This window comes from Chironomus tepperi, unplaced genomic scaffold, assembly GCF_022539635.2.
Source record: "Chironomus tepperi strain 1889 unplaced genomic scaffold, CSIRO-AGI_Ctep_v1 contig_93, whole genome shotgun sequence".
In the NCBI taxonomy this organism is placed as follows: domain Eukaryota; kingdom Metazoa; phylum Arthropoda; class Insecta; order Diptera; family Chironomidae; genus Chironomus; species Chironomus tepperi.
The window spans coordinates 692,626-717,659 of NW_027226215.1; the positions used below are offsets into that span (position 1 = coordinate 692,626).

At 31.7% G+C, this 25,034-nt stretch overlaps 4 protein-coding genes across 5 annotated transcripts; 2 read left to right on the forward strand and 2 right to left on the reverse strand.

The window, feature by feature from the left end:
• Positions 1-542: 542 nt before the first annotated feature.
• Positions 543-2,132, reverse strand: LOC139087034 (uncharacterized). The gene has a single exon (XM_070635721.1). It carries the CDS (start codon positions 1,818-1,820, stop codon positions 543-545), a length of 1,278 nt encoding a protein of 425 aa, XP_070491822.1. The 5' UTR covers positions 1,821-2,132.
• Positions 2,133-4,881: 2,749 nt separating this feature from the next.
• Positions 4,882-13,504, forward strand: Tre1 (Trapped in endoderm 1). Of its 2 annotated transcripts, none has more exons than XM_070635626.1 (4): positions 4,882-5,322; positions 11,234-11,335; positions 11,394-11,743; positions 12,710-13,504. In XM_070635626.1, the coding sequence occupies exons 2-4, from the start codon at positions 11,251-11,253 to the stop codon at positions 13,349-13,351; spliced, it is 1,077 nt and encodes a 358-aa protein (XP_070491727.1). In that variant the 5' UTR covers positions 4,882-5,322; positions 11,234-11,250; the 3' UTR covers positions 13,352-13,504. The 2 variants fall into 2 exon arrangements, with proteins under 2 accessions (XP_070491727.1, XP_070491726.1); XM_070635625.1 differs by having other exon boundaries at positions 11,237-11,335.
• Positions 13,390-18,406, reverse strand: Nup160 (nuclear pore complex protein Nup160). Its single transcript, XM_070635624.1, has 5 exons — positions 18,271-18,406; positions 17,355-18,203; positions 16,889-17,295; positions 14,113-16,800; positions 13,390-13,610 (listed from the first exon to the last, which is right to left on the reverse strand). The coding sequence occupies exons 2-5, from the start codon at positions 18,199-18,201 to the stop codon at positions 13,530-13,532; spliced, it is 4,023 nt and encodes a 1,340-aa protein (XP_070491725.1). The 5' UTR covers positions 18,202-18,203; positions 18,271-18,406; the 3' UTR covers positions 13,390-13,529.
• A 1,666-nt stretch (positions 18,407-20,072) lies between these two features.
• LOC139087054 (neuferricin) lies at positions 20,073-24,505 on the forward strand. Its single transcript, XM_070635748.1, has 6 exons — positions 20,073-20,492; positions 20,696-20,760; positions 21,102-21,232; positions 21,336-21,410; positions 21,521-21,585; positions 21,766-24,505. The coding sequence occupies exons 1-6, from the start codon at positions 20,252-20,254 to the stop codon at positions 22,056-22,058; spliced, it is 870 nt and encodes a 289-aa protein (XP_070491849.1). The 5' UTR covers positions 20,073-20,251; the 3' UTR covers positions 22,059-24,505.
• The last annotated feature ends 529 nt before the right edge of the window (positions 24,506-25,034 follow it).

Consider the following 25,034-nt stretch of genomic DNA (forward strand, 5'->3'; position numbering starts at 1 on the left):
GGCTATAATTATCCGATATTTGATGTAATTTCATATTTGGAGCTCAACAAACAATCTTCCACAATGTAATTACACGCAAAATGTAATTATATTTCATATTTTGTGAATATTGATCAGGTATGAAGAATATACCATGATGATTTGACCAAATATTCTGGTTATGAAATGTGTGTTACATTAATTAATCGCAGAAATGAATGCTTCAGGATATACATTTGAATTTGCAAATTATGCATTGTTTATTTTTGACATAAATTATAATTTTGATGGAGTAATTAGGTAGAATTTTCTATAGTCCTTACCATTGGATGTTGATGATGCATTTGTTTATTGATTTTATATTTTTAATGCATTAATCCGAACAATACAAATACAGTATTTTTCTACAGGCTTAAAAACTACTGAATTGTAAATAAAAGTTCCAATTTTTAATTAGTTTTTAATAATTTTATTTAAATTTTAGCAAAAAATTCAATGTAAATAAACCAAGTTCAATTTTTGAACTTTAAATTCAAAAAGTAAATTCAAATTTAAAATGACGGTTATTCTTCCAATACCAAAGTTTTAATTTCTTCTTCCAATTTTCTTATTGCTTCTTCCTTTTTCTTCAGGCTGTCAATGATTTTCTTTAACTTTTCAGCTTGCATCAATATTTCGTCATTTAAAGGCATTTGTGCATACTTTTTCTTAAGTATTTCAAAAGATTTTTGCTTTAAATCATCATGTCCATATTTTACACTCAATTCTAAAATATCAAGCACATTATGAGCGTTAATTCTAGGAGAAATTTTCATTGCAGCATAATCTTGTAGAGCTTTTATTTGTAATCGACCGGCTGCAGCAAAAAGATCCAGGAAATTGACTTGATTCTCGGCTGGAAGCTCATCAGTGTAAATATATTTTAAGATTATCTTAAAAGTGCCAGGTGAAATTTCAACAAGTCGTAAATTTTCAGCATCAGGCGCTTCAAGAAACATTTTAGCTAGAACTGGACTGCGTGCAGCTAAGAGGAACTTATGAACGCGAAATTCCTCACCGATGATGTTAATTGTGAAATCTTTGTGCTCATTTTTCTGCAACATTTTCTTCAGGTCGTCAAATAGTTCACTTTTAAGTTGAATTCCTTGAACTTTTATCACATCCTCCTTCAACTTCTCATTCTCTTCCCTTAATTGATTCACCAAATCTTCCAGTTTTTGTACGTCTTTGAGCTTTTGGGGATATTTTCTCACAAGTTCATTCTTAATTTCTTCCAAGCTGGCATTTGAACTTAGTCGTGGATACATAGAGAAACGCTTAGCATGATGATCTCTTGAGAATTCTACATACTTTAGCTTAGTTAGTCCATCTAAAATATTAGGCTCAATGATTTGCAAATTATTTCCCCAAAATTCAATCCATTCCAAGTTTCCAAAACCTTCAAATAAGTCGCCAGGTAGATAAGTTATTGGATTCTCAATACAACAAAACTTTTCTAGGCTTCTGTACTCAACCAAATCATTTTTTTCGATTTTGTCTAATTTTGAGTTCCGGATCTCAAAAACTTTCATATTTGGGAATATCTTTGTTATTCCTTTAGGTATCTTTGTAATTGTGCAGTTACTAATCCAAACATTATGAACATGATCATCCGTAAATTGATATGAATGATTTCCTCTTATTTGTATATCACCATCGGAACTGATGTTTTGGTTATGGATATAGCAGGAATAATAATTTTCTCCATTTGAAAATGAGCACATTTGGAATGTTCCTATTAAGTTGTTCATGTCGCGGGGAAAAGCTGCACTCTTTTTTCTTAAAGGTGTTATGGCCTTCATGTTCAGTATCACTAATTTTTTACCAAGAATTTCAAATAACTTGACTGAATTTTTGCGATTTTAATTTTAAATTATTAATTTACTTAAAAATTTTCACTGGCGTTCTACACGTAAAAGAAGATAAGGAATGAGTCATTCAATAAATGCTTCTTGTTTATATTTACAAATATCTAGTGACAAAGTTAGAAACTTTTTAAAAGTTTCTAATTTCAGTCGGTTAATTCTACTAAACTAAATAAACCTCGATTTTGTATAATTTTCTTCAGTTTTATAAGGATATTTAAAAACTTTGAGACTTTATTGATGCCATCAGTATTGATTTCATTGGATATTTGTATTGGTTACTTAAATTTATCACTTATAATCACTTTATTCACTCAATTCACTTTTTTTATCAATTTTGTAAACATTCTGAGATGACATATTTTATTTTGTAGAGTTTTTAATTGCAGGTAATGCAATTTTGTAGATTTTTTTAAATTTTAAAAATACGTTAAATTTGTAAAATATTTTTAATACAACTGACAATGGAAAGAGACTTGTTCAAAGTATTTTACAGTGTTTTAATGTATAGAAACTGTATTAAACATCAATTTTGTGTAGATTCAACAGAGCACAATGCTTCATTAAACAGTTTTAGCACTGAAATTTAGAAAAAAATACTAGAATTCATATCCAAATGTTTGTACCATTCACACAATTCAGACCCGCATCTCATATGATAACAGACAAGGAAATAAATTTGCAGCAGATGCAGCTCATCAAAAAACAATCACCACATATTGTTTCATAAATTTTTTTTTATGTTTATTTTTTCATATTCCTAAATATTTAATTTATAATACAATGACAAATGCACAAGAAATGAGGCAGGCAGTAGCTGAGTTGTGAATAATAATCTCTTGTTATGCTGTTCTTCTTCTTTCTTTCCTTCTTTTCTGTTTTTCTTGCATTTTTCATTTATTTTTTGAAGAGACTTGATATATCAACATAAAGTTAGAGCATATGATGACTTGTGATATTTAAATGAATTTTTCTTTAGAAATTGTTGCGAGACGGTGAAGAATAAGAAGGCTTGTAAAAGTAGAGTCAAGGTCTACAGCAGTCAAAAATTGGTATTTTTTGGTGGTTCTCATTAAGACAAGAAGATGGCAGTTAGGGATTGATTACAAGTAGCATTCAATGTTCTTGCCACTAAATTCTAACAAACTAAATTCCAGAGTTCCAAGTCGATGTCGACTCGAATTTTATATAGTCATCGACTTTATTTAACTTTTTCATTCATAATTCGAGTCGAAATAGAGTTTTGCTAAATTCTGTTTTGAACAATATGGAATTAAAGCTAAGATTGCCAGAAAACATGATGTTGGCATATTTAGAGACATAAATAGTACATTGCCTTCATACGCGTGTCTCTCAAATTGTAAGATAATTTGTCAATTTCTAAACAGAATTTCTTGATTCTTCTTCGCAAATCTGAAACTAAATTTTTTGAAATTTATTAGAGACATGTGGTAAAATCATGTTGATTCCTCAGTTGATTCATGGAAAAATATTGATGTCATAATTATGTTAACTCTGAATTGCTGTCAAAAAGGGAGTTCAGACTTGGTAGAATTATAGTTTGGCAAGCAATTTCTAGCTCAAATATGGTTACCGGAATGTCGCAATATCAGGGGCGTAGTTAAGAGGGACGGTAAAGACTGGTCGTACAGATCAAGTCTGATGTATGGGAAGTCATATGTTACCAAGGACTATCAAAAACTAGAGGAAACAGCTTGCACATTACCGATTTTAAGTGCAATACTGTCTTGATCGACAGCTCCCTTCCATGAGTTGTCTAGATAACCGTGCGATCTTTTGCCATCACATGTAATAACCAGATCCTCGTGCATTGCCATGCATTAGGCGTTCACCACCAATGGACAGAAAGTCTTCCATTTGGGTATATGACACTAAATTATTTTTCAAAGCAAACCCGAACAACACATAGAAATGATTCGAAAACAGTCGTCATGATGCCATTAGGACAACATCGTGTCTTACCGTAGATACGACAGCATAACAATGTTCTAGCAAACTCCCTGTACTGCTCGGAAAAGCTTGTAACCCATTCTCATGATCATTAATGAAAAATTTGAATTTTGCAACCCTAAATGTAATTAAAAAATCTCTTAATGCTTTATTTCATCATATTACCGCCTGGATTAGCGATGATTTTAACATTTCAACACCAACGGTCACCAACAGTCACAAAAACTCCAAAACCATACACAACAAATCAGCCACTTGCCGAGTAATGTTGAAACACCAACTCTCTCGTCTATCATCTCCACATAACATTAATTTTTTTTGCGCGTAAAACCATAATAAGCAATAAATTTTCATATGCATATGATTTCATAAAAGAACTTCTTTTTAGCACATTTTAGAGATAAAAAGGGCGCTTAATAATACATTTTGTGTGGCTGGCTGGGTAAGGGATGATATCTCGGCAACCAGACCTCGTCGAAAGGTTTAGTTTGAAGCATTAGCTCTATGCTATCGAGTTGTTTTGGTATCAATTGGTTTGGAAGTGCAAAACTATCTCGATGCACATTAATTAATGATTTTTCATTAAATAAGCAAAAAAAAAACAAAAACATTTTAAAGCGTTGCTTCCAAAAAATTTGAATTTTTAGCATCCGTTAGAAAATTTGAATTCTAAAAAACCGTTGTAACACAAAATTCATTCAAGTTTATCAATTTAATGGAAAATTCAAATTAAATCGTGTCAATTACTGATGACTGGCTCAAAAATGCGCTAAAGTCGCTCGATAAGGTCGAGCATTTCTTTAATTTTTTATTTTTGTCTTCCAAGGAAATTAAAGAAAGAAATGAAAATAAAAAAAAATTAAATATACAAAACACTCATCATGACAAAAAATCCAATCCGTCCATCTCGCTCACTCATACTCTCGCTTTCTCTCATTCCCTCCTTTTCCTTTTTACATATGCATGATATCTCTTTTAATTCTTTTTCCATAAACACACTTCGTCAGTTCTATATCGTCAATTGAATCGTACGGATTAACACAAAAAAATTAAAGTCTGTGAATTTTATATTTTTGTGGAATAATAATAAAAAGTAACGAGTGTGTCTATTGATATAAAACACTGAATGGAATGAAGAGAGAGCAAAAAAAAAAAAAAATACACCATCGCTCTCGTCTAAATTGTTGAAAATCAAGTGACTTAGTGCTTCAGAACCCACATACAGAATAAATTTAAATTTATTTTGATTGATGTCGAATGTGCGATGGATTTAATTAAATTGCGGTATTTCATGGATTATAGGCATTTTGTGACTGCTATGTGATTTTGTCCAACCACTAAACTAGTGAATTTTCAGTTACTATACAGCTATTGTCGTGCGTGAACGAACAAAACAGTTTAAAAAGATTTATTCGATTGGCGTTTAAAAAGTCGCAGACAAAAGGAAATTGAATGGGAAATTAAGAGTGTGAGCATACAAGTTGATGAAGTTCTTTTTACCATGATCGTATACAAATTCGAAATTGGCCGCGTGTTAACGATAAACGGAAGTTAATTATTATTCATTGATTGAAATCCTTTCCAATGCACATGAATAAGTAAATTTTTTCTATTAATGGCTTTAAAAGTGTCAAATGAATTAATTTTTATACCTTAGGAAATAGAAATGTGATTAGAATTTAGTGATTAAGGCACAGTTGTCAGTTGACTGACTAGTGAAGTCTTTAAATATTTTGTTAAGTTTTAATAAAAGTGAATATTTAAAATTTTAGAACAAAAAATTTGTAATCTGGATGTCTGGCATGAAAAAATATAAACAAAAATCATGCAGAAGGATTTAATTGAATTGCTCTATTTTGTTCACAAACGCCTTTACTCTGGTTTTAAATTTAACTTAAATGCTCATCGTTTTTAAGAGTATTTTGTTCTAGAATTGAATAGGGGATCGCCTTATGACGTCTGTACTCTATTTCACCATACTCACTGAGCGTCATAAGTCAACGGCATATCCACTGATCTTTGATAAACAATACTTAGATATTAACTTCATTGTAGTAGACTGTATTGCTAAAATTTCAACTAAAAATATCAACATTCTCATTAATTATTAGGAAAATACAGATTTCGAGACTGCGTAACTGACGCATTTTGATATTCTGTTGTTTAAGCTATTGTAGCTGTAGTGTAATTGTAATTAAGAACTCCTTAATGATTGTAAATAATAAATGTGATGTTTATTCTTTGAAGTTCAAAAGCAGACTAAATATTCTAAAGAAAGGGTTTGCAACTATAAAAGGATGAATCAACTAATCATAGTTCAAAATATAATTCAAATATCAAGTGACCGTTGATGTATTCTCAACTAGTTTTGTCGGTTATTGTTCCCCCAATGATGAATTTTTAGCAATTCTGGTGATGTTGTCTATTAAATAAATTTACTGTGATCTAAATTGTGGTAAATTGCATGAAATATAGCAAAACCGGATCGGACTAGTGGGTCAAGTCGGTAAAATTTAAACTTTGATCATAAAGCATTTTAAATTTTTTTTAACCACTAATTACTGCCTCTTTGATTGTGCATTGATTGTAGGGCTCAAGTCAATTCCTGCTCCAAAAATTCAATTTTCGAATTAATTTCACAAAAACAATTCAAATGCATCAGCATCATTATTGAAGAATTTCAACTAAAATCATCAAAATCGTTTTGTACAAACCAACTTAAAAATACACAGAAGTTGATTGAGAATTAAATTTCACTCTCATTTCGATCGTGACGTAGTTCAGGTTGCCAAGCTAACACAAATTTTATTGATGTTTACTCTTTTGAATCCTCATATCTTCCTGTGTAAGAGATATCTTCTCAATTCTATTTTCTTTTTTTCATGATCATCTCGGAATGTTTTGATAAATCTGGATAAATTCTTGAGTATTGAGACTTTCTGGTAGGTTGTGTTTGTGTATTTCTGATGAAAGTAGGAGTTTTGAACTTGATTGTCATTTAAGAATGATTTATAAGGGATTTGTTATTTAGAAACTGTTTGAAATTGTACGAAATTGCTGGAGTATAAAGCAACAATGCTTATTTATTGATAAGTATAATAAGAAGAACTTCCTTACGGATTTGATAAATGAGATGTTTATTCTTTGAAATTCTAAATCAGACTAAATATTTATATGAAAGGGTTAACAACTATTAAAGGGGAGAATCAACTAATGGTAGTTTCAAATATAATTTGAATATTAAATGACAGTTGACATATTGTCAACAGAAACTGATACAAAAACATGTAAAATAAATGATTTGTGGCTTTATATTGATATGGTCATCAAATGCAGCTTTAAGAAACTTCATTGTGTCTTTGTGGACTGTTCAGTGATAGGAATTAATGTCAAATTGAACGTCTGGTGTTAACAGATCGAACTTTAGAACTAAAACTAGTGACTGACTCGGATTTTGTATGAAAAAGTTGATTCTAGTCCATTCTGAATTATGTTCAGAACCAGAACTTCCATTAACATTCTCCAAATCCCATCAAAACTCTAATTCCATCAAGAAAATGCATTTCATATCATCCAACAGTTATCACTTAATGAAAAGCATGCGATTGTTTGTGTCTGTTGATCACTCCATTGCTGTTACTTCTGTCAATCTTCCTACAAGTGGGATATGAATATTGTAAGAAGATATACACACTTGAGAAGATGATTCACATGCTTTAATGATGCATATTTTGTTACATGTTGCATTTTAATTTAAAAAAAAAAAGATGAAAAGAGACTGAATTATTTTTTATTGAAGTGCATTTGATGCATTTTCATCATATAATGTCTTGTTATTATTAAACGTATGTGATATGGAAAAATGAGAATGTCAGAAATTGTTGGGGTTCATGAATTGACTAATTGATTCTGTTTATTTTTATTTATTCCAATTTCAATGAAACTTGTTTCATGTAACTATTTTGTACATTACTTGCCATAAATAGATGTATGGTAAGCAGGGAACTCTTCTAAATGAATTTATTGTTCTATTAATTTTTTTCTCATTGAATTAATTAAACTAAGTAATTTTTTTTTATATGGAACATTGCGTACTGACTTTTTAAATTATTATTATGGATGGGATCAAATGTTTAGTCTCATGAGTTTTAAAAAATCAAATGGAATATAAAACATTTATTTTGATAGCTGACAATGATTTTGGATTTAATGGATTCAGATGTTTGCAGTCTTTTCAATCAATTTTTTATGTAATCAAAAATAATTTGCGGATGTTGTAAATTTAACGGCTGTTTGGATTTTAAAACATGTTATTTGCATCTTTATTTTAAAATTTAACGACTTTTTTGCGTCCTTTTTCGGAATCTTTTTATGAGTTTCAAATTTTTAACGACTTTTCTTTGCATCTTTCTATGAATTTTACATTTTTAACGACTTTTTTGCATCTTTTTTATGAATTTTAAATTTTTAACGGCATTATTTGCATCTTTTTATGAATTTCAAATTTTTAACGACTTTTTTGCCTCAAATCTCGAATTTTTACTGGTTTTCCATGGTTTAAGACAGTTTTCGACTATAATTAACCACAATCTAATAGAATAATCCCTAAAAATTCTAAGAACTCCATATTGAAAACATCAAAGTAAGCCAAAACCAAAACAAACCTTGGTCTCACCAGAAAATCATATTTCTTAACAAATTTTTAATTGAATTACGAGCAGCATAAATCAAACATTGAATAACATTAAATCCATTTACCGCCTATCTGCTTCCTTCACCATACTTCTATGGAATCTAAAACAAAAAACATTAAAGAACGAATTATTTTAATAAGCAACAACATGCTTTATGTTACGTTTTGTGTGGCATATGAAATAAGACAAACAAAATGAATTAATACACAAAAAAAAGAACATAAGAAGAAGCGCCATGTATTAACATATTAATTCATGAACCATACATAAATAGAAAGCGAAATTTTCGACAATAACCGTCTCATAAATTTATTAAAGCCATATGAGCTCATTCAGTATGCATCTGGAATTTTAAACGAGCTAGGCTAATCACTTATATGGATTTTTGTGTTCAATGATGATCATGTAGGAAAGGCATAAAGCAGCAATTTCTTGGAATTGTTGTTTAGAGGTTCTAAATTTATAACGTATTTTATGAATTTGAAATTTAACGGTTTTCAAAAATTTTAAGTTGCTCAAGTTCAAATTTTGAACTCTAAGAATTTACATTTTTACGGATTTTATGAATTTGAAATTTAACGGTTTTCAAAAATTCAAAATTCTTCAAGCTCACAAATTGAACTCCAAAAATTCAAATTTTCAAAAATCGTCAAAATTCAAATTCATGAATTATTCCCCAAAATTGATCCTCCCGGGAACTAAAATCCCTAAAACAACCTAAACCGACTTTAATAATTGACATGATTAATTTGTTTGTGGATAAAAAGAATTATCCAATTTCCTTAATGCAACATAATTCATTCCATTACATATTTCTCTCTCGCGGGAACAGAGGTCGCATCATTAAGCAGAAACATCTGTGGATAGACAAGCAAAAGACGAAATGTAATGTCAAGAAAGAAAGAAGAGAAAATCTCAAAAAGCAAACAAAAAAACTTCAAGTTCATATTAGCCAAAATGAAAAAAAAAAAAAAAATGTGATAAATCGTCGCACTTCCGATTGCGATAAAAATATCTCTTTTGTTAGCTTTGTGTATATTTGGACAAATGTTCAGATTCTCATGTAAATATGTCTATTTTTGGGGAGGCATAAATGATAGCAAAATTCTGTATGTGTTGAGCGTAAAATAAAAATTATTAAAATCATGTTCCATACATCAAATATTTTATTATTCGCGTCACAAACAGGCAGTGACCAAAGAATTTATTGGGGAACTAAATATTGATGTTTAGACATTTTGTCTGGATTTCAAGCAGTTTTCTTAATTTACTTAATGCAGTTTTAGACAAACTTTTTGTGCTAAGGCACAGCTTGGTGATAAGCTACGACCCTAATGTGCCGCGGCACACAGTTTGATCAACACTGACTTAATGGATAGTAGGTTAAGTGATAATTCAATTTAACTTATCATCTTAATAATGGATCAAAATCATCCGACACTATGTGCTTACCATTAACACAGCGACTTGGCGGTGTCCTAGCTTCTGCCTTGTGCTTCTTGTACAAGCAATACGCTCAAGAAGCAAAATGCGATGAACCGCATATTTCGATATGAAAATTGGTCGAAATCAGCAATCACAAACCCATCAGAATAACATCATGTGCTGTTCGGAACATAATGTGTTGATAATCTCTCAAACTGCTTTTTTTCTCGCGATTTATATCCCAGACTAGATCCTCTGTGATTTTTTTTGATCCCACAAAATGTGTTATATTTGTTGATTAAAGAATTGTTTTATATTTTATTTATATAGCTTTAGAACTGAGCTAGCCCAATGAAATATGTACTGATAACGAATCCTAAGCCCGCATTTTATTGCTGGTGTGATTTCACATTCTCCCTAAATTTTCTGATTACAGGCATTGAAGGTTATCTTATTGCAATTTTGATAGGCTAGATAACGAAGAGGTGGAATGCATTGGGAATAAAATATAGTTACCAAGTGACATAATAGCTCCATTAGTAATCCATGTCATTAAAAGGCAATGAGAATACTCACCAATATGATGAGTATATTCAATCAATGTAATTGAGGATTCTCAGTTTTGTAAGCATATCCGTAAGCATGCTTTGTGTTTCTTCGAGTTTGACATTTAGATCGAGCTGGGATACTGTTCCAAGTGACAAAATAGAGCTAGATTTGCAGACAGCTTCCAGTTTATTTATGTCGCTCAATATATGAACTCAGTTTGACTTCCATATTCTTGTTGCCTTTCCAGAGGCTTAACACGAGTCGGAACTTTGGTGTAATACCTCATTTCAACTTAATCATCAATGCGCAATCCGTTAGCAGGTCTTACTTGCATGTAATTCTCGAACCCTTCTTCTAAGGGCTTCTTACATGAGTGTATAATACACTCAGTACAAAATAGGACTATAATGCGTAATCAAGTTTATTAACCTACTGTATGTATATGATCAGCCTTGAACAGTATGAATAATTCGAAAAACAGAAAACTAGCACTTCCGAAATAAATTTTATTACCATTTTTATGGCCATTTTAATTGATAATTTGTCGCAGAAAATGATCATCCATTTGGATTGTCGAGAGATGAATAATTTCCAAAAATTCTCACGAGAGCCAATTTTTGATTTACTGTCCATACAGCATCAAAATTAAACAATCTGACTCAGTTTTGGAATGACTTTTATACTCATCAACGCTTTATTTTACTTAATCAGCAGAATTTGCCAATGTAATGTCGGAGGAACCTGTTTATCCAGCTGATTGGTGCTATGCAGCATCCGCATTTGCTGTTCTGTTCTGCATTTTTGGTGTTTCCGGTGAGTTTGAAGATTTTTTTGATTGAATTTATTGATGACTGGATCTTTTGTTTTGCAGGGAATTTATTGACAATCATAGCTCTACTAAAATGCGAAAGACTCAGAAAGCATGCAACCACATCCTTTCTACTATCACTCACCTTCTCAGACTTTTTATTTTGCGCAATAATGATGCCTATGCAAGCTGTACGATACTATTATCAAGCATGGACGTTCGGTGATTTTCTATGTCAAATATTTCCATTTGTGTTCTACAGCAACGTATGCATTTCAATGTTATCTATGATTCTCATGACTATCAATCGATACATCCTCATCACGTTTCAACATTTATATCCGAAAATTTACACAACTAAATTGATTATTATTCAATTGTTTTGTGCTTGGTTTATTGCCTTTTTAATTATGGTAGGTTTTTTATATCCAGTAATTTTATTATCTTTTGAGGATTTTAAGTGTTGGGGAGTGTTCACAAGTGAGGTTCAAGGAGTTAACCAATGGGATGTCCGAGTGGAACAATCCGACGAGTTGTCATTGTCGCTTGGATGCCGTATTAGTAGTAAGACGCAATTTTGCGTCTGTCCTAGTGACTAAGACTAAGTCAGTGTGCTGGTCGTGATTGCTTTAGGTCCAGCAACCAAAATATCCAATTTACATCATTTGTGAACAATCCCCAACGATGACACATCCATAGAACGATCCACAAAGTCACGTAAATATTCAATTCCATGACAGGAAGACTTGAATTGAAAGCAGCATGAGGCAGCAGTTATCATGTGACTTGTGAATTTTATCACAAAAATCGTGTGCATTGTGCGATTTTTATACATTTTATTGACTTTAAATTTTGTGTTTATTGCAATAATCGTGTGCAGTGTACGACTGTTGCATGTTTAATTTGAGATTTGTACTTGGTGATAAAGTAATTGCTCTAGACGTGTGCTGAGTGTGACTGTTGATCATGTGGTTTGTGGGGATTGATAAATGGAAGTGTAAGGCATCGGAGTTAGTGATGATGGAACTTCAGTGTTGGAATTGCTGATTGGTCCAAAACATGGATAAGAGCTGTACCACGCTCCTTAACAGTCCTTGGTAGCTCAGTAGATATTTAGAACGCGGATTCAATTCCCACCAGTGTCATAGTTACGCCAACTTCCGTTTATTCAGTGATTAATTGCTTTCTTGGCCATTAAAATCATGAATCAACAAGCCATATAAGTACATCCACTCAACATTTGCATTTAAATTCCATACTCGTTAAGTAGATTTTATTGTTATTGATAAGAAGTTCTGATGTGTCATCTGTCGAATATTTTGTGCCTCAATCGACCTTCAAAGCTGAATTTCTTCTCATAAAATTCCATCTCATTTCAGTTCTTTCCACTGTCGGGACTATGGGGCGAGCTTGGTCACGAGCCAAAAACATTCTCATGTACAATACTCAAAAAGGATGGAAAATCACCAAAAACATTCATCTTTCTTGTTGGATTTTTATTGCCTTGTTTCATCATAATTCTATCATATTCGTGTATATTTAATACAGTACGTAAGCAGCACGCCAAATTAAATAAATTTGATACGACGAGTCCGAATAAAAGTAAATTAAAATTCTTCCGTAATAAAAATGATTTGCGATTGACAATCATGATGTTGGTCATATTTTTGTGTTTCATAATGTGCTTCCTTCCATTAATGTTAGTGAATGTATTTGATGAGAAAGATATGAAATATCCAGCATTTCATGTGATGGCATCTGTTGCTGCATGGTCGTCGGCTGTCATAAATCCAATTATTTATGCTGTTGGATCATCGCAGTATCGAAATGCATATAAAAATCTCTTTGTGAAAATTAAAACATGGAAAAGTTCAAATAGTTCAGGAAATAATAATAATAATAAGAATCTACACATTTCTCGATCACATACGGCTGATCCGAGCTCAATCATACAAAACATCAACATTAAAATACCTGGTGAGGGTATTAAGCCAAGTTCGAGCTGCTTGGAAGTAACATAAGTATCATAAAAATAAATAAATTTAAGTTTAACTCAAAATTTTACCAAAAAAAACTTGAAACTTATGAAAAAAAATTTATTTCTCATAGAATTGTAAGAACTTATGTATAATCTAACAAGTTTAATAAATTTAATGTGACAATTTAAGACAATAAAAAAATGCTGTTTTTGCCTCCATTTTACATGACCATACTTTCCAGTGTCATTGTGTTGGCTGTCTTGAGGTACTCATCTATTGATGTTTTGAGTAAGTCGTAGTTCTGTGGAAATAAATTGAAATTAATTAATTAATGAAACATTTTGAATTTTAAACGGATTCAAAACTTGAACGGAAAAATTCAAAACTTGAACTACAACTCAACGGATTTCAAAATTTTAAATTTGGTCAATGTTCAATTTTTGAACTAAAGTTTAACGGATTTCAAAATTTTGAAATCATTCAAAATTGAATTTTTGAACTAAAATTCAACGAATTTTAAAATTTTGAATTGATTTTAAGTTCAATTTTAGAAATTCAACTCAACGGATTTCAAAATTTTAAATTTAGTCAATGTTCAATTTTTGAACTAAAGCTTAACGGATTTCAAAAATTTTGAATTAATTTAAAATTGAATTTTTGAACCTAAATTCAACGAATTTCAAAATTTTGAACTGATACTAAATTCAAAATTTTGAAATCCGTTAAATTTTAGTTCAAAATTTTAAATTTTGTTGAGGTTCTTTTTTTGAACTAAATTTTTAAGATTTAATTAGATTACAAACCTCCTGACAAAGTTTATCCTTCTCCCCTTGAGCCTTCAAATGATACAGCAACAAATCCATTGTGTTAATTGGAAATGATGGATGAGTCTTTGCGACATAATGTTTAAATCCAAATAATTCATTTCCATATCCAAGATATGCTCGAACAAAATCAATTGCCAATTCAGCGGCTTCATCAAGTCGTCCATATTGAAGATAGAGATAAAGTAATTCAGAAGCTTTATGCTTTTTGTATGTATCCAAAAGCCATTGTGGAATAAATGCTTGATTCGCTAGAATATGCTTAACGACATCACGATAATACACCATATCAACATCTTCTTCATCAAGTAGTTTTCGTAAGTATATCCAAGGCATTTCACTAAAGCTTACTGTTAACGTCAAATCACTAAGATTATTTTGATTGAGCCAGTCAAGATTGTCATTGAATTCGATATTTGATGATTTTATGCAGGCAAGCGTTAAGCTTTCAAAAATTGGCGTCAATGAGAGTTTATATCCTTTAGCTAATTTTAATGCATTCGTATAGTAACGTTGTGTTGATAACAGCACAACCAATTCCTTTGGTCCCATTTGCATAATTAATTTTAAATCTTTTGCTTTTGCAACACATAAAAGTGCTTCAGCCACAAGCAATTCCTTCTTTATTTCCTCGATATCAATCACTTCAATTTGTGTTGCTGACTCAGTGTCCATTACGTCATCAACATCATCATCATTCTTTGGATCTTCAATAACTGGCTTCGCTAACCATCTATACTCAATATCAACAAGTAAGAGTGCATTGTAACATGCTAATAAGCTATTATAACGATGCTGTAAAGCTTCAACTGTACCACCTTCATATAAATAACGTAATGCCTTTTCATACATGACAACTGATGCTCTCTTCATATTAGTTGTTTTTATATGATATGAATAAAGGAAGTTGTAGTGTTCATTGTTCTCAATTTGCATTGATCGAGCTCTCGTCTCGACAATATTCTGTAAATCCTGTTCGAGACCATTGTACGGAAAATTGATGAGTATGTCAAATCTCTTCTCTTGAAATAGCATAATGACCAATTGCCGTAAGCAGTCTTTACGTCGTGACAATTCAACATTATGAATCAATGAATGGTAAGCTTCCTCGTAGTGCTTCAAATGCATATGATTATTGAATATAATACTCTGAAACATTGCAAGCTGCGAATCATTATCTTTAGCTGTTCCAATTGCTATTTCTGCAATATTTATGACGCAATCATATATCTCATATTTCTCAAATAGTCTCATAACTTTAAGGTAATATTGTGCGAGGATTTCATTGCTGGATTTCAATTCCTGTGCACCAACATATGCTGATAAAAATGGTTCCGATAAAACTCCCTTTGCTGACTTTATGAACATGTCAAATGCCTTGTTTGCTTCGCCTGTCTCCAAAAATGATAATCCAAGGACAAATTGTCGTGAGCAGCTATTGTATTCACACCATTCATTCAATAATCTCACATATTCCTCAATGAGTAAATGCTGTTGTGTTGTCGATAGCCATTCGCCAAATATAAAACGTCCAGAAATTGCCCAAATAAAACGTTCAATGAAGCTTGCAATTTTAAGTAAATTTTTGGACCAGAAGTTGTCCATCTCATAATCGTCATCGTCCATTTGATCCGTATTAAAGAACAATTTTAGAGCCTGTTGTAAGCCTTTATTCCTTACAAATAGCTGCAAAAGTGAAGATGATTGATTATATCCACCTTGTGTGTTAAATCCAACAACATTAGCTTTTGGTTGTGGTGCTGCAAATGCATCCTCACCGATCCAGACCATGACATAATAAGATTGAAGGAAAATGACAGTTTCTGGGATGTGCTTGGATCTGATTATTTCAGCTTCATTGCAATTTAATGAAAATCCATCAATTAAAATATTTTGGACAATTAACAAGTTCCTGCACATTGCAAATCGACTTGATGAAATTTGTCTTACAGTCTCAGACACTAAGGAACTTCCATAATTTCCACCAAAGAGTTGCTTCTGGAAAGTCGTCAGCTCATCGTTGAACTCATCATCACTAAAGTTATTCTTATCAAGTCTGAGCAAATTAAGCAATACACTAATTGCAGACTGGACATCTCTTATAGATCTTAATCGTTCACCAACATCTTCAATCAGTTCTCTTGGAATTGAAACATCGCAATCATCCTCGCTTCTCATTTGTGATATTAAGTCAGATATTATGGCATTTGCCATTTTAAGCTTGAAGAGATTATTGGATATTTCTATTTTTACATCCATAGACAAATTATTCTCTAAATAATACAATGTCTTGACAAGACTAGCTAAATCTTGTTCTAATCTGTCGTCACTGTCAAATTCTTCTGGACATAAGCCAGATAATAGCATATTTTCGATGATATCGCATGGTCTGAGAAATGACATTAGACTCGTCTTAATGACACAAACAGCATCAAGCGAATCCAATACAAAAATTCCGACTGCTTGATGTGCTGCAATGTGATATTGCTCGCAGCATGAATAAAATTTCTCCCAATTATTGATAGCTACTTCAATGTACTCGTCTTCGCTTAGATCGTGCATTTTCATCTCATTCTGAATCTCTGCATCAATTGCTTGACAAACTCGCTCTTTAAGGATGTGAATTGGTGTGAATGCATCGCTGTAATTTGTTGACCGACTGAACATCTAGAAAATTAATTAGTTTGAATTTCATTAATCTTGGGATTAATTTAAATCGTTGGATTAATCTTAGGATTAAAATGCAAATCCTTACCATTAATGCCTTAGAAATCGTCGATGCTTGAAATTTGCCTGGCCGAAAGATATTTGAGCAGTAAATGTGTTTTGCATCCATTTCAGCCTCTACTGTTCGTCTCTTTCCTGATATTCCTTCCAAAATAGCAGTTCTCCAACATTCCATAGATGCTGGTTCCAAAATATAAGTGGAAATGTGCATGTCTCCTTCAGAATTACACCACAATCCCCACAATTTCTGATCAGTGAGCTCAAAATCGACTAAATCAAATTGAGGTGCTGTGATGAGATTTGTTGGAACTATGGAAAATGAGTTGGCACCATCCCATGTTGGTTTTAATAGCTGAAATTCAGAACCATTTCCATAGGACAGGAAAACGCAAATTGATGTTGATGTTGTTGACTTTTTAAGGATGTTGTTTTGGGCTACAAGTAAAATTAATTAGTTAGACTGATTATAACATAAATAAGCGTTTATTACTTACTTCCTTGACTTCTTCGTTCATCATTGTCCTTAAATATATTCAAAGTAAATAAGCATTGTCCAGTTCTTGTCGACCACATTCTAATATGATTATCACGATACAGTGCATAAAGTACATTTTCTCCTCCAACAGTATCAAATACCATAGATGTAACATAATTACTGTCATTAACATTATTCTTTCCACGAATTACGTCTGTCAAGTTGCTAAAGATTTTCGGAAACATTTGGAAGTTTTTCAGTTCTGTAACTCCTGTATGGCCAGTAAAACAGTTCATTTGGAACAGTAGAAGATGATTTGTATGAGCTACTGCAAAATATGCTTCCTCACTAGTTAATGACAGGTAACAGGATGCACAGTGAGGAACATTTTGTGCCAATAAGTTACTTATAGTATAATATGATGTTGGATCTTTTACAGACTCTTGTGTAATCGAACTAAAGATGGAATTTTCATTTTGTTCTCCATTTGCACCGATATTCCGTCGAGGATGAATAAATTGGAATCGATGGATGTTACTGATTGTAGCTACAAGTATAATAACATGATCTTGATTCTCACTAATGAAAACTGATAATATTGGCGATTCCTCAAATGTTAATCTTAAATTCTTATTCTTTAAATTAACATCCAAGCTATTTTCACTCAGTTCCAGTACTGTATCATCGCAAGTTCTCCAATAAATAAAGCGATTACGAATAAACTCGTCGTTTTTGTAGCAAAATCCAGCTGCTTGCTTTTGTACCTTGATATCCTGTAATGTGCTATGACTTCCACCAATATTCAGCTTTATATCCTTCCATTCTTCGCCAGCATAATCCGGAATTATAACTTCACGAAATTTCATTACTGTAAATTAGGTTAAATTGTGTAAATTAACAAATTCCTTAACTTTTTGATATTATTTCAATATTACTTGAAGGAATTAAGAACAAACACGTATCACTAGATAGTTTAAGTTATGTTAAATGTTGCGATTCTCTTTATTTCATATAATTTTCCTTAATATCCTCACAAACGCAAATTGTCGGTTTTTTTTTGTTTTTACAAGGCGAATTCAATTTCGCAGGAAAATTTGAATTTAAAATTTTAACCGTTAATTTTACTGGATTTATGACAAAATGTATGTTAATTAATAGTTTCATGATTCTTAGCTTATGTATATGATTTTTTACATAATTTATAAATTTTCTTCTCTCATAAAATTAATATCCTTAACTAAAAGTTATCTATTGCAGGTATTTGTTGTTCAAAATTACTTCCATCCTTGTGTGAAGTCATTAGATCCAGTTTGAAAGGTAAGAATACGATTCCACATCTTTACAAAGGTTCCAACTTTTAATTGAAGCTCCTTCAAGTCATTTCGATTAAGTATCATAAGAGCTTCTCCGTCAATCTCATTTTCCTTCATTTTTTGTGCGTCCTTTTTGTCAAATCCTTGAGTAACAAAATATTTATAAACGTCATCGGATGTCCATTTGCTTACGTCAGGAATTGTTTTTTCGTCCATTTCAACAGTCGATGCCTTTTCAAACTCAGAGTTCCCTGAGGTGCTTGCAGAACGATCGCGTTCAGTCAATTCAGTGATTGTCTTATTCTCTGCTTTTACTACTTGCGGTTGTTGCTGATTAACAGACTTTTTACGTCCAGTAGCTCTTTTCGTCACTTCTTTCATTGGTGCAGGAACTGTTGTTTGAAGTGGCGGCTTGCTAACTTTTAATGTTGCAGTTACTGGCTCTGGCTTAGTTTCAGGCTTATCCAGATTCAATTTTTTCTTCACATCACTCGGTGTTTTAGGAACTGGCGGCGTCTTGGGTGCTGAAACAGGTACTTTTGGAGCTTTCGATGGCGTTTTGGATGGAGTTTTCGGCTTCGGTGGTGCTAATTTCAATGGAGAAAGACTTTTCTTCGTTGCCGCCAAAATATTGGCCATTTCAATTGCCTCTTTCTTTTTCTTATGTACCGGACCATTGTACTCACTTGGATCATAGATATTCTTTTGCTTTTTAGCTCTAGCTGAGATTCTAACACCAGAAGTATCAACATCTTGTTTATTTGCATCATTTTTAACTTCCGATGATTTTAGTGATGCATTCACGATTTTAAATGCAACATCTGGATCGGAATCGTCCTCAAACACTAAATCTGACGGTTCTACAAACATTGACTTTGCACGACTCTTTCTCTTTGACATTTTAAGTTAATAATTTTAAATATTTTTAAATTTTTTGAAATCAGTTCGAGGCAAATTGAAACCAGTGTGCTTGAAGTTGAGGTGGACGATTTCGAATTTCGAGCTGAAATTTTGTCACTGATTTGATATTAATGTAATGGAATACATGAGGAAAGAATGAAATTACTCCAAGTTTATGAAGAGCAGGAATTCATTTTTTGAGTTGAAAAGCCTTAATATTACCGAAAATCAAGCTGCCAAAGTATCAGATCCATACTCGAAATTATGCAGCTGTATTTCTAACACACTTATTTGATCTTAAGATTCTTTCTAATTTTCACTGATTTACACCATTAAAATCAATGAATACTAGTTGATTTCTTTATGATTTAACTAAATAAATTGATTAAATATCAATGATGCAATTTAATTAGAGAAAACCATGAAAATATAATAAAAATTTACAAACCAATATAACGGCTTTCAAAAATTTGAAAATTGGGTTGCCATACAAAAAACTCGTTTATTTGTATTGGTGATAAACACTGAATGTTAAGCAGCAATTTTTGTTAAATCTATTTTAATTCATTTACTCGAAAACTATCATGATATCAACATATTAGTTAAGTGAAGTGTAGTGATTTTTTTATTTTTTATTTATCGTTTAATTTTGTCGGTTCTTCCAAACATTTCTAAGTGATAATTTTAATTAAATTGTGAAATCATGGAACATCAAAAGGAAAACAATACCACGGCTGATAATAAATCAACTAAAAAGTCAAATAGATCACCGCCTTATGCATTGTTCAATTTAGTTGTGATCCTTGTTGCAATTGGATATGCAGTATACGTAAAATTTTACATTAATGATGCCGAAACTGATCAAGCAGTTAAGTCTGTGGATCAAGGAGAATACAAGATTCCAATGTTTACTGCCGAGGAATTAAAGCAATATAACGGAGAAGGTGAATGTCTTTCACATAAATTACATTCTGGACAAGTGAAAAAGAAAGTAAAATGTGCCTATATATATTTTCGGGTCATAAAAATTGTTGCATAACTTACTTTATCTTCAGTTTTACTTCTTCTTCATTCCATCGTCGCAAACCTGATCTAAATATTTAATTAACAACATCTCTTTATTATTTAAATCTCTGTCTTTACACAGGTGATAATAAAATACTGTATTTAGCGATCATGGGGGAAATATTCGATGTCACACGCGGCGAAAAGGTTGGTTGGTCAATTTTACTTTATTGACGTACATTGAATTACCGATATTATTGCCGTTTTTGCATAATCCACAAAACTATAATATTTGTATAATAGTCGAATCTTTAAAAAATGCCTTTTTAAGCAGTTTTTGGTATGACACGTTTATGTGTTGTACAATGTGCTGCTTGCTATATCGTCTGCTGTTCAAATTTTGACGTTCAATGAATTGGAACTGACGTTAGCATGGCATTTGAAATTTTATGTGTCTGACTGATTTCTTATAAGAATTGTGGATCTGACATTGGCACTAATAAGAAATTTCAAACATCCTTGAACTTAACATTAATATCCATTTCCAGCATTATGGACCCGGACAATCATATCATTCATTCGTGGGAGTTGATGCTAGTAAAGCCTTCATAACTGGCGAATTTGATGCCAAAAATGGCAAGTCTACTGGACTTGATCATGTCTTATCTTTATCGCCAAGGTAATGCACGCATTTAAGTTTTAATTGCTTAACATTTTTTTGGCGACTACTTAAAAATTGTTAATTATATCACGCAACATCTTTATGTACTTTTTTTTAATAGTGAGCTGGTCAGTCTGAAGAAATGGCGGGACTTTTATGCTGACAATTATGATTTTGTTGGACGATTGATTGGTCGGTACGTATATGCAAGCATGACCTAGCACAATAAATTTCCTTACTATACATTTGACTTATTTACATAATTTTATGGTTCATTTCTCTTCATTTTTGGTGTATATTATACAGTTTCTATGAAGTCGATGGAAATCCAACGGAATATTTTTGGTCAATTGACAGAAAAATTCAATTTGGTATGTTGACAAAAATGTTATTAAGTCTTGTGGATGATTTTATGGCATGACAACAACAAAAAAAATTATAAGATTTAAAAGTTAAACGTCATAGTCATGGTTGATGTCCCTTGATACAAACCAGCAATCATTTTCATTTGCCATATATTTTGTCTTTTTTCTGATTTTTTTAATTTTAAGGCATAAAGCAACAAGAAGAGGAAAAGAATTTCCACCGTGAATTTCCACCATGCAACATGGAATACAAGAAAGACAAGGGAACAAGATTTTGGTGTACAAAGCAATCAGGCGGAATTGATCGAGATTGGGCAGGATATCCGATTCAATTGTTTAATCAAGACTCAAAGACATACTCATGCGTTTGTGCGTTAAAGGAGAACTTTGATCTACCTCAATTTAGACGATATGAAAATTGCGAGGAACAAATTAGGACGTGTTTTGTGGCAACAGATGAACAAAGCAATGATGATTAATTAAATATTTAAATCGAGCGAAATTGAGAAAAATTCAATGTGAAGGAACAGAAGTGGAATGAAGATGATTTTTTTTTGTATTATTAAGCTTAAATGCATGGCATTGTTTTTATCAAGTTATGTTCAATAATTTGCATTAAGGATATTGGATTTTTAGAAAAGTTATGATAATTGTCTGTGAAATTTAAAGAGTTGATACAAAAGTACTCGAATTTAATTGAAGACTCTTCAAGTATGCGTAAATTAAATTTTTAAATGCTTTAAATCTGAAGTATGTGTGGTTTTGTTGAAGTGTCATGAATATTAAATTGAGTTAACAAAGTTGAAATCACTGCAAATATTCATAGACCTCACCAAGCTTAAAAAGGCTGCATATCATTTAAAAATCAAATTCAAAACCATATGAATGTTTTTAAATTGACAATAAAACCATACAAATGTTTCAGAAGTTCAGTTTAATATAAGTTCAATTCAAAACCTTACAACAACTTTAATTATGTTCAAAACCTTGTCCAAAAGTTTATTTTAATTTCAAAACTATACAAATGTTCACACGAAGTTCAAACCCTTATAAATGCATTTATTTTTGAACTTGCAGTTAATTTCAATATTTTCGATAAAATAAGGTACTTAAGCATGTGTAATTCATGTAAAATCTAATTCTACATTCCAACTTAATGCCTTATGCGAACAAAAGACATCAAATGATAAACTTCATTCCTTTTCTGGTTCCAAATATTTGAATTTAATCAAAAGTAGATAAGCACAACATGTTACAATACCAATACAGTAAATTTTTTAGTGATAAAGCGCAGCGGAACTAAATTTTGTTAATCAAAAAAACAATTTTTAAACGTAATTAAATTCGAAAAATTTTTACGTGTGTTTCTAAGTAATTAAATCAATTAAATGATACTAGATGTGAATAATGAAATTCGAAAAAACGATAAAACTTTTATTTTAGATGTTGCAATAAAAACCGCACTAAATTTAGAAAATTCGTTAAATAATGCACAAAATTGGCACAGCAATAAGCAATTTTATGTACTTTATTTTGTTATTTCGAGATAAAAAAAATCTAAATTAATCTTCAATGTGCAATAAATGAAGATACAAAACTTTTAATTGATGAGGAAATTAAATTTACCTTCGTCGTATTTATGATCGTAATTGTAAAGTCGTTAATTGTAGACTTAATATTTTTTTTGTACCAAGTTTTTATAAAAACTTTTCATATCAAAGTTTCTTAGTTTTATTACTTTTTACTTTTATATTTTTATTGTGAGCTTTCAAGAGTTATTGTGCAAAATGTTTCATAATGATAAGTTTGTTGGTTAATAACTTTGTTTTTTATGAATCGTATTAAGCAGCGCATTTATGTGGATTAACTTTGTCACGATGGTTACAGGATGAATTTAATTCGAACTTCTTAGAGTTTATTAAAGCTTGATGTAAACTTTCAAAACAATTTAATGAAATTTCGTAGGAATCATTCGAATCATCCGAACAGCGCACTAGGTTCGCTTAGGCAGCGCTGCATCGGCATTTAAATAATAAGGAGCAAAGTTGCCCTGATGACACCGAGATAGCAGATTTCGATCCATTTTACAGTGACCTGCGTTCCATAAAATTTCCTGGTTACGCCATTGACAACAACTTCAAAGTCTTTTTCAAATCATTTTATGCAACCCTCAAGTTCGCAGAATAATAAATCTGAAAATTTTTGATAAGTTTCAGTCACTCAAATAAAAATCGATTCCTGAAAGCTCATAATCCGATCACTAAAAATTCCACCTGAACATTACTACAAAATCCACAAAAAAAAAAGCATATAAAGCTCCTCCGTTACACTACGAATTATTATTTGTATGGGAAATTTTTAAGTCAATTATATATTCGGTCCACGAATTGCTATTAAGGACTGTTTTATGCACATTGGCAAAAAAAAGTTTGTAGAGTACTTAAATGAGATTTATGTAGCACTTTAAAGCGGAAGTGAACAAAAAACTGAAATTAATACAGCATTGCTTTTTGGTCGCGAGTGTTAGTCAATGTTCCTGATTCAACTGTGTGTTTTATGCCTGCTCCACAAAAAAACGAGAGCAAGCGAGAAGGGCTTGCACTCGCGAACTTTACACATTCCCACATGTACTGTTTATGATATTAAGTTTAAAATTTATGACAGTGTCGCTTAATTTTTATAAAAAGCATCTTCCTAGTTCTATCTGCTGTTTTTATTTTGTTGCTGTCTCTATTTTACATATAAATGTGACCTACATATTATATTTTTTATACCCATTTTCAAGCGTTAAATTATGATAGGAATTGTTGTGTTATGTTTAAGGAACCGAATAAAAATAAATGAAACTTTTGTACTGTAGATGATGAAATAAATGATAAAAAACAATAAAAAGGGAAGATGAGAGCATCTCTAAGAGAAACATAAATTAATGACTTTATTTATTTAGTTTGGGGGTCGTTCAGCTATGATGTTTATGCATTTGAACTAATTTGTGATATAAGTAGTTATGTCTGTAAGTAAATTGCCATGGATATTGTGCGAATCGTTGTCATATCTGTAACTTAGAAAAGCAAACATGTTCGCTTGGGCACCGCTACATTGCCGTATTAATGTAAAGACACAATGTTGCTCTAACGCCACCGCAGAGTTGCAAAACAGGTGTCTGTGACAGGCGAAAACCGTACAAATTATTGATAATTTCAATGGGTTTTTTATTACAAAACCATACAAATTATCAAGAATTTGCACAGTTTTTGCCTGTCACAGGCACCTGTTTTGCATCTCTGCGCCACCGTGACGCCGCAATGATTGATATGGTCGGAATCAAATCCATATTCTTACAAAAGAGGCTAATCTCTTGCCTAATAGCTCTTCCACATGTGGAAAGCCAAGGGCGCACGCATTGTAATCCAACCTTGCCAAATTTTGATTATTCGATACGCAACATTATACTC